Source organism: Eurytemora carolleeae, unplaced genomic scaffold (genome assembly GCF_000591075.1).
Source record: "Eurytemora carolleeae unplaced genomic scaffold, Eaff_2.0 scaffold676, whole genome shotgun sequence".
Lineage (NCBI taxonomy): Eukaryota > Metazoa > Arthropoda > Copepoda > Calanoida > Temoridae > Eurytemora > Eurytemora carolleeae.
Genome location: NW_019396918.1, coordinates 218,853 through 229,374, shown reverse-complemented (window position 1 = coordinate 229,374; position 10,522 = coordinate 218,853). Strand labels below are relative to the sequence as shown.

At 35.1% G+C, this 10,522-nt stretch overlaps 1 protein-coding gene across 1 annotated transcript; it reads right to left on the bottom strand.

Annotated features, from left to right (window-relative positions):
• Window positions 1–1,087: 1,087 nt before the first annotated feature.
• Window positions 1,088–10,205, bottom strand: LOC111710085 (mucin-12). Its single transcript, XM_023484109.1, has 10 exons — window positions 10,197–10,205; window positions 9,728–10,131; window positions 8,655–8,969; window positions 7,315–7,590; window positions 6,983–7,040; window positions 4,139–4,842; window positions 3,485–3,583; window positions 3,071–3,254; window positions 2,332–2,506; window positions 1,088–1,745 (listed from the first exon to the last, which is right to left on the bottom strand). The coding sequence occupies exons 1-10, from the start codon at window positions 10,203–10,205 to the stop codon at window positions 1,693–1,695; spliced, it is 2,277 nt and encodes a 758-aa protein (XP_023339877.1). The 3' UTR covers window positions 1,088–1,692.
• Window positions 10,206–10,522: the final 317 nt, after the last annotated feature.

Below are 10,522 nucleotides of genomic sequence, written 5' to 3'. Positions count from 1 at the left end.
TTAAAGTTTTAAGTTGAGTACTAGGTTGACTTACTTTTATAGTTTTCAGAGAAAGCTGAGTTCCCAAATCAGTATACTGTAAAAAAGAAGGAAAACATATATCTAAATCAATAATAAAATCTTTAATAAAAATGTTTATTCAACTCTGATTAAGATATTCATTTACAATGCATATAATAATAATGATAATAATAGCTCTTTACACATATCACAGATATAACTATATATATATATATAATACATAAATTCTTTTTATTTATGGATGCATAACACTGTTAATGAAAATAAAGGGTCCGGTAAGCATAAGCAAATTATTAATTATTTTCTGTAATTTTTATACGAAAATTTTAAAAATTATCGCAGATAATAAAATAAAATATCAAAACCAGTAAATATATTAAAAATGTTGTTTTGTACTCGATGAACTCTATGAACCCTGAGGAAAAGTGCTGATGCGGAAATGCAGACTAAGCTCTTAAACAATGCTAATATTTAATGTACTGCCACCTTTACATGTTACTTTACTATGTACCGTTAATCACCCTTGTACAGTGAACACTGTACAGTGTACGCAGTACACTTCAGTATATCTGCACGCCGCTTTACATAATCAAAACTTGACTTTAAAACATATTTTGACTTTTTTGACTTAAACAATTAAAGCATATAAAAGTTTATGTTAACTTTAAACATTTTAGAATCGATTAGAGCTGAAAACTTTTAGATGAACGGAATGATCTCAATTTTATTGATTATACAGGGTGTCCCAATAAACATGGGAATTCAGTGACGAATTCGATATCGTCTTTTTAAATAATTCTTTGATTTAGTAGAGTGATAACAACCGAGAAAGCTGTAATCTGTAAGAGTTTCGTCTGCTATAGTCACATTTTGTTTGTTTATGTTTTGACTGCATACGGTTGTACTTAGTAAAACAAGAAAATTGCAGTATACAAACAGAGTAAACTTGTCCGTCTTCACTGTTCATCTTGCGGAGACATTATAGACACATCTTTACAGTCTTTTACCCTTTTCATAAAATAAACTCTAGCAGACATAATAATATTATGGCTTTTGAAATTAGGTATTAGAATGCTAATTCATAACAAAGACGATATCCAATTCGTCACTTAATTCCCATGTTTTTGGGACACCCTGTAGTTAAACGCAGTTAATCAACTCTTATTGGTCAAAGTTCAGAGATATCTAAATTCGACCAATGAGAGATCAGTAAATTGTTGTCATCTGATGCATATAAGTAAAATTAGCTAATCTCATAAAATGAAAAGTCTCAGCTTGTGGAATACTTAGGTTAACATTACCCCATAAAAGATTTCAGGAAATTAACAAATTTTTTCAAGGGCAAATCCTCCAGAATAATTATAATTGACCAGCAATCTGATAAATATAATTCTTTGAATATCAATTTAAAGCCGGGAATTTAATAAACAGCTTTCTTTACAAGCACGTTTCTGTGCAGTACGACTATGATTGGAAATAAAAACAATACATACTTTTATATTCTATTTTTATGTTTGAATGCTACACAAATATATGTTAAACGATATTCTTCTGAAATTTCAGGCTTTTTTGTATGATATTTCATTAGTCTTTGTACAGAATTGTACAATGTACATAGACTAAACTACATCTAGAGGAGGTCAAGTTACATGATGATTGATGATCACATCTTTACACGTTAGAAGCCTGACTTGAGTTTAGCAGGTTTTTTAACGTATGCAAACCTAATCAAAAAAATTGTAGAAATTTTTAGAAATTTTAATTTACGAGTGATTTACGTTTTGTTGTAAGATATTTTTTACTAATAATGGTTGATGGTTGATGGTTGATGGATACGGTTTTTAATACTTTTTAATCATTCAAGGTTTTACAAGTATCTGAGATGTGAAATCTAGTTCAAAATCGAATGACGCTCGATAAGTTTTAAAAAAACCCTTTGGAAATTTTACTATTGCCAGAGATATCAACCAAAACGTTTTGAAATATCGTTTTGGTCACTATCTTTAAATAGAGGAACAAATTTGACTTACTGTAATAAAAACAAACTCATAGAACATCTTTTAAAGCCATGAAAAGCCAAAACACCTTGAATGTTAAAAAATTGACCTAAAAACGATGCACTTCCCTATGGCCGCCTGTTGCCTGCTTAAGTAAAACAACAAATCCCGTGTTTCTAGTAAATTTTTCACAATTCAGAAAAATCACCGAAACTTTTTGTTGTTTTTTCTAATACTCTTCGAAGAAGAGAAAAAAAGGTTTTAGAAAAAAAATTATAATGGGGCGCTAGGTATATTTGATTCCTACCTGTACCTGAACCACAGAGTAGATCAGGAGGATCTGATATCCAATCAGAGGTCGTATCCTCGGACAAATCTGTGCACTGTGATTGGTCAGAACATTTGTCACGTGACCTGTTCAAGGTCCGTGATTGGTTGGGTCGGACAAGATTTTCCAGCTCATTTATATCTCTTTCAATGTCATTAACCTAGAAAACATATTTTTAACCGATTGTTAAGCTCACATTTAATTTTTTATTTAATTTTGAGAGCATTTACATGGCGTATACAGAAATTTGGGGGGCTTATACCCATTCAGACCTGACCCCCCCCCCCCCCCTCCCTAGAAATCATAGATTTGACTAATCCAAGGGGGTCTGAACCCCCATAGTCTCCTGCAATGCCTGATTCACAACGATACCCATTGAAACCTTTATCAATAATGTGGATGATTTTATCGTTTTCAAGGTTGAAAAGTGTTTAGTTCTGATAATTCCTGCAATTTTTCCTGCACTAGAAATGAGCAATTCATTTTTGTAGAGAAACCACAGTTGAAAATAATTTTTTGAATTTATAAACATTGATATCTAATTCACATTTGAACAGAAAAAGATTTTAAGGTTACCATTTTGAATCTTGCATTGCATCTTTGCATAGAGGCAAACACTACAGTTTCCCGAGCACAATGCAAACTTAAAGTTTCATATAACAACAAATGGCAGTTTTATAAATAAATGTATTTCTGAACATTTATTTAAATTTTTTTTTTTCACCTCTCTGTTAACATTCTCATAAGGCCCACTGTCTCGATATGACCGGTTGTATACGGGTCGGTCATGTCGTTGACCTTGCTGCAGCCGGTCATTTGCTGGCCGGTCCTCCATACATTGATTATCTTGTGTTGTATGAGTTGTATTCATTGATTTCTCCCATCTATTGTTATTAGTGTGACCATTTCTAAAAACATGCAAAGAAATTATTTACGTAAATAAAGAACAGAAATGCGTAAGGATCGAAAGGAAATAACTTTCCTTGCATTATAACCTTGCAATGAACTATAAATACAAAAAATTACTAATTAAATTTGATCTGAAGTTTCTTGATTTAAAATCAATCTTTTGATTAACAGTTAACAGCATAGTCAATTTCCTTATTTCTAATTCCGATTTTATAAAGTTTTAGCAAACCTGGGGTTTACTGTCCATTCTTTTTCTTCCCTCCTCCTCCCTTGTTCTTCATTAGTTGATAGATTTTCGTAACGAGATGTACTCTCCTCAGAACAATCACTAAATATTTTCAAATTTATAATATACTATGTTTAAATTATCAACTGAATTCAAATGTGAAATGTGAAGTCAACTGAATAAAGAAATGATTTCTAATTGTTTTAAAAGAGAAAGTTTCTTTACAAAAAAAAACAATTTCGAGGATCTTTTTAAAAATCAATATTTGTTTAACCTAATATATGAACCCTGTAGAATAGAAGAGTTATTACAATAATCTGCAAATAATGGTGCTTAAAAATCATCACTAAATAGAATTGAAAACAGTCAATTTCAGAAGAAAAATAGTTTTTCAGAAAAAAATACTTTGTCAGAAAAAAATTCTTTTACGGTGTAGTTTTGTACAACGCACTAATCCCAATTTTTTTCTCACCCTGTAGATTTAAAGAGAAGTGTTATATTGTCCAAATATTAATATTCGAACAATATCTTGAAAAAAAGTTAAGGAGTCGTAAAACTTTATTTTCTATGCAAAATTGTGTCATTTTTTCATTTTCAAAAATAGAAGACGCCATAGTTCCAATATTTACTGGAGCAAACCTTGTATTATAGCTTAACCTGAGACTGAGACTGGTATTGTTTGATAAATCATCTGCTGGAGATACTCTTGATCCCCGCCCCCACCCTGCACCACGAGAATCTGACGGAGTCCGGGACATCGGAGATACTGTTCCACCCCGAGCCTGGCCGGGAGATGGCTGACGGGTTGAGTCAACTCCAGGGGAAGTGTGGCGGGTCGGGTCTACTCCAGCAGAAGTGTGACGGGTTGGGTCTACTCCAGGGGAAGTGTGGCGGGTTGGGTCTACTCCAGCAGAAGTGTGACGGGTTGAGTCAACTCCAGGGGAAGTGTAGCGGGTTGGATCGACTCCAGAAGAAGTGTGACGGGTTGGGTCTACTCCAGGGTAAGTGTGGCGGGTTGGGTCGACTCCAGAAGAAGTGTGACGGGTTGCGTCTACTCCAGGGGCAGTGTGGCGGGTTGAATCAACCGCAGGAGAAGTGTGGCGGGTTGGGTCAACTCCAGGGGAAGTGTGGCGGGTTGGGTCAACTCCAGGAAAACCTGGCTCAGCTTCGGGAGAAGTGCTCTGGTTTTGATCAGGTTCGGATGGAAGATGGCGGAAGTTTTCTCCGTTCGGAGAAAGATATCTGATATTATCAGTCCCTGGGGGAAATTGACGAGAGAAGTTTTGTTGAAGACCTCCTCCTCTTCCTCCAGATGTGTGAGGGGACACCATCACTCCTGAATCCGCAGAATTGTTTCGTCGCTGAAAACAAAATAGAAAATAACGATTTAGTTACAAAATATAGAGTTCTGGTTTTAGGCAAATACAGGGTTACCCACAAAGGATGATACTTCAGAGACGACTGTACAGAATTTATAGTGTCTGTTTCCTTATATTTATCTATCCATGCAACTAGAAGGCGGGATTTGAGGGGGGGGTGAATAGGAGAGGAAAGGGAAATTTGAAATGGGGGATACAAAAGGAAAGGGGAAAATTAAAGGGGATAGGAGAGGAAATGGGGAATATGAATGGGATGGGGATAGAAGAGGAAATGGGGAATATAAATGGGGTGGGGATAGGAGAGGAAATGGGGAATATGAATGGGATGGGGATAGAAGAGGAAATGGGGAATATGAATGGGATGGGGATAGGAGAGGAAATGGGGAATATGAATGGGGTGGGGATAGAAGGGAAATGGGAATTCAAAAGATACGGTTAGAAAAGAAGAGAATAGGAAAGGGAAGATAAGGGAAGCATCTTGCTTAATATATTGAACCATTTCTCCCCATTTTTATACCTTACTACATATAATTTTCTATATTTCCAGCATTTTTATATCTTACTACATATAATTTTCTATATTTCCAGCATTTTTATATCTTGCTAAATATATTGAACTATTTTTCCAACATTTTTATATCTTACTAAATATATTGAACTATTTTTCCAACATTTTTATATCTTACTACATATAATTATCTATATTTTAGTATTTTTATATCTTGATAAATATATTGAACTATTTTTCCAACATTTTTATATCTTACTAAATATATTGAACTATTTTTCCAACATTTTTATATCTTACTAAATATATTGAAATACATTTCCAGCATTTTTATATCTTGCTAAATATATTAAAATATACTTTAATCATTTTTATATCTTTATAAATATATTAAACTATATTTCCAACATTCTTACAATTTACGAAATATATTGAAATATATTTCCCTCATTTTTAGACAAAAATTTTGTTTAAGCACCCTTTAAAGAAATAGACAAGTCCGTCCTCAAATTGGTTTCCATTCATAAAAGAAATCCAAATTAGGCTTCTTGAACCCCCCCTTGTAACTTCTTATATTCTTCTTTTTCTTTTCGAGTTTACAATATAAATAAATTCATTTGAATATCAATTTAAAGCCGGGAATTTAATAAACAGCTTTAGTTTAAAATAATTTTCATTGCATTTTGATTTGTATTGATTTGAACAGTGTAGAGTGTAGACTGACCGTTGGGGGTAGGTGCCCTGTTTGCGGGAAGGTATGTCTGATTGTGTGTGTGTGTGCGAATTTATGGGATATTATTTGCAAATTTTCATGTTGGACTGTGGGGGGTGCTCAGTATGGGCCGCATGAAGCAAAAAGATGGTTTAAGGGTATAGAGTTGAAAGATTTATTCTCTAGAAGAGTCCAAACTTGTTCTGAACTTTTAATAATCTTGAGAGCTTAATCTCGATATCCAATGCGGGCACTTTAAAATTTGAGAATAAATCCCATAGTTTATTCCTGCAAAGGTATGAACACCATGGAATATCGAAGAGGAATTGAATTTATCCTTAAAGGGACTGTAAAGAAAAAATGAAAGGGGGCATATAGGCTGAAACCTAAGCATTTTATGAGTTGATCGAGACCCATAAGAGTAGATACAGACTGAGACATGTGACAAGGATAGTGCCCTGCCATTGGTGGGAGTTCTGGTCACGGTTAATTATATTATCAATTATATCTATTAAAAAGGAAAAGTTATTAAATTCAAATAATAATAGGAGCAAATCTAAGTTGTTCAGGCTCTTCTGGGATATCGTCGTTTTCAGATTTGTTGCGTATTGCTGAATTTGATCTGTTTAAACATACGATTTCTATGCAAAATTGTATATATATGAATTTTCGTATAAATTTGGCATAGTTTTATATTAATTTCTTAAGACAGGAACATCAGATCGAACTCTTATGTGTCTCGATCAACACCTAAAATGTTTAATTTCAGCTTATACCCCCTTTCAGTTTTCCTGTACAGCCCCTTTAAGTCTGCCTGCATAAGATGAAGATCTATGCTTGATTCCAAGATGCACAACACAAAAATTTGATTTAGTAAAACATGTCAAACTTGATGTTGTTACCTGATTTTCTATATTTGATTTGTATTCAAGGATCTGTAAACTGGTCTCTGATCCTCGCCTAGAAAGAAGTTCAACATTTTTTTAATGAAAAAAATTACTTTTTATTGCGTAATTATTTCGGTTTGCTTTGCAGTATAAGCTTTTGATTTTTCTCTAGGAATATCCAAGTGGTGGTTTAAAAGAAATTGCGGGTATCTTTTAAACTCGATGGTACAGTACAATAATTAAGAGCTAATTAAGCATTTTATCACAAAGATCACTTTTTAGTACTACTATGATTAAATTGAGCATGAACGAAGAATGAATGATAAAGTGCACTTTATAGTGCATACCTGGTAAGACCCAAGCTAGTACAATGGGTCAGTTTGCCCGGGAGGTCAATAGGACGAATAGGCGGATCTGAAGGACGAACAAGCGTGTTTGATGGACGAACAGCAGGGTCGGAAGGACGAACAGAAGGGTCTGAATGACGATCAGCTGACTTCTCCTCTACATAAAGGGGTCCCAAACTGGGAAAGATTGGATGTGAAGAAGAAGGAGAAGTAACAGATATAAGTTTGGGTAATGGAGGCTTCTTGGTTATTTCTCGGTTTGGGGTCCGACGAATTCTGAAATAACAAAAAATTAAAAATGAAAAAGTAGAAATCATGAAAAAATCATTTCTATTGTTATTTAAATCAAAATTACTTAAAGGGAGTGTTTGCGAAAAATGAAAGGGGGTATAGGCTAACGTCGAATCGAATTCGAGGGTGATCGCTACTAATCTTACTTCTATCTGTTGCGTCTATAATTGGACTATAATTAGAAAAGGGTTAAACACGATTCATACCGAAGACCGTAGCGTCCATACAAATTCAGAAAGTTGTAATAATCGACTCAGATCGTAAATAATTGAATTTAATTCCAAACAAGTCTTTCAGATATAGCAACCTACGCTCATCGAATTTTCTTCGACGCATTCGTATGTAGTTGATATTTCATAATATTTTTAATTCTTTTAATATACGATGTACTTTAAACGACGATTTTTGGCCGCCAGGTGTCTCTCGCACACTGAACCCTTGTAATGTCGAGAGAAGATACGCCTAGGGGCCAAATAATCGTCTTTTAAAGTAAAATGATATTATAATATGATAATATTATGAATTATCAACCTGCATATATATGAATTCGTTGTAAGAACTGCGATGATTATAGGTTGTATTATCTAAATGATTTGTTTGGAATAAAATTGAACTATTTACAATCTAAGTCGATTATTGCAACTTTCTGAATTTGTGTGGACGCTACGCTCTTCGGTATGAGTCGTGTTTAACCATTTTCTCCTTATAGACGCAACAGATAGAAGTAAGATTAGTAGCGATCACCATCGAATTCTTTTCGACGTAAGTCTATACCCGCTTTAATTTTTCGCGAACACTCCCTGTATAGCTCAAACTCTAACCACTGACCACTGACTTTGACGTTTATTGCAAAAAAAAGACCTACGGGCGCTAATGTTTACCTGGAGGGAGCTAATTTTTACCTAGAGGGAGCTAATTTTTACCTAGAGGGCGCTAATGTTTACCTGGAGGGAGCTAATTTTTACCTAGAGGGCGATAATGTTTACCTGGAGGGAGCTAATTTTTACCTAGAGGGAGCTAATGTTTACTTGGAGGGTGCTACTGTTTACCTGGAGGGAGCTAATGTACTAGATCTTCTGAGTGGTGAGGACGAGGTTGGAAGATCAGCTGATAGAAAGTCCAGCATCTGTAATGAGGCTGATAAATCAGCCTGACTTCTTGATACAGGAGACAGGGGAGCCTGACCAGCTGATCCGACCTTGATCCCGTGCTGATAGGATTTAGACCTGGGTCGGTCAGATCCTAGATTATCCTCCTCCCCCTCCACTACACCATCCAGCCTTTCTGCAGTTAGGCTAGCGTGCCGTGCAGTCTGGAAGCCGGGTAACTCAGGTAGAGAACTCACGGAGAGTTCACTAAATGAACTATGTAAATAATCAGTCAATAAACCGCGATTTTAACGGAAGTGATATCTTTCTCTCATGCTTTAGTTTTCCAACCCTTATCTGTTTAACCTTATAATATTTCAAGGCACGAATTCTGTTAGATAATATAGAGTCAAAGATAAATGGATTAGAAAGAAAAAGGCGAGTGAGTGATTGTTCTCAATCAGTGTTCAGTGCATTTAAGGGAATGTCGATTTTCAACATAATAGTCCAACTAAATACAGGGTTACCCACTAAGGATGAGATTTAAGAGACGACTGTACGTAATTTATAATGTCTGTTTCCTTATATCCATGATTCCTCGCAACTGTAAATTTGTTTTTGGTTGTGAAATCATTAATAAACCAAAAAAAATTCTTTCAAGGTAAAAGAATTGATTTAACGTTTGAATCATCACATATACAGAATTTCAGGTCGTCTTCATAGTCTCATCCTTTATGGGTAAACCTGCAGTTCCATGCCAAGTCGTTAGTACCGCTGTCGAAAAGCCTGAAAGGAAGTCCAAACCTTATAACTTTTAACTTGATTCTTTCTTTTCAAAATGATTAAATAAACTATTGAAAAATTATATTTAAGGTAAAAAACCTAATTTAACTTTTGGATCGTCATATCTTTAGAGATTTAAGTCGTCTTTACCATAGTTAAACGGGACCTATGTTCCTAACAACATGAGCCTAATCTTTTCTTTTGTAATTTGAATAAATCTAAATAAGAATTTGTTAAGATTGATCATTTTCCTAAATGAATGTGTTCGTTTGCATCTATTTGAGGGTGTACCCGGAGTAACAGGATCTGTAGAATCCCTCTCCTCGGATCGTTTCTCCAGGTTGTCTACTCCGACCCTTGGAAGAGTACTGCTCCCTGGACCCTGGACTCCAAACTTGGTATTCAAGGCTGGACTGTTCTGGGTAGAGTCTGGTTTCGAGGATAAACTTCTAGACGAGGCCCCGAGGACGCTGGATGATCCTGATCTGTGTCCCTGGAAGCGAGGCGAGGATCCGCTTGTTTCGGAGGCCGGAGTTCCTGGAGTACCTGGAGTAATGCCTCCGATGGATCGGAGGTCAAGCTCCGGGCTTGGAGAGTGCAGGGAGTTCGTTACAGGGAAAATGATATTTGCGTTTTCTATCAAGATCTCAACAACCTGAAACAGATAAAGGATTTATGTTGTCATTTAAATGTCCTCGAGAACCAAATCTGAAAATAAACCTTGGCCATTTTCATGCTTGCCTTTGTTGTAAAAATCTACAGCCAGAGGTTGGAATATTCAAGAACAAGAAAAACACTGAATTAGAATGAAAATCCCTTTAAAGGGAATGGTCACTTATTTGAAACTTTCCGAAGTAAACAACTTTTTCTTAGCACTAAAAGATATTTCTAAGGAGTACAAGAACCATTGAAAAGATTTGAGTCAAATTTTCTAATCCATTTATCTTGAAAACCTAATGGTGGAAACCTTTGATATTTGATTGATGTAAGAGAATTCATAGGTTGAAATATCTAGAGTCTACGACATTGGTTTACAAAGATATAGA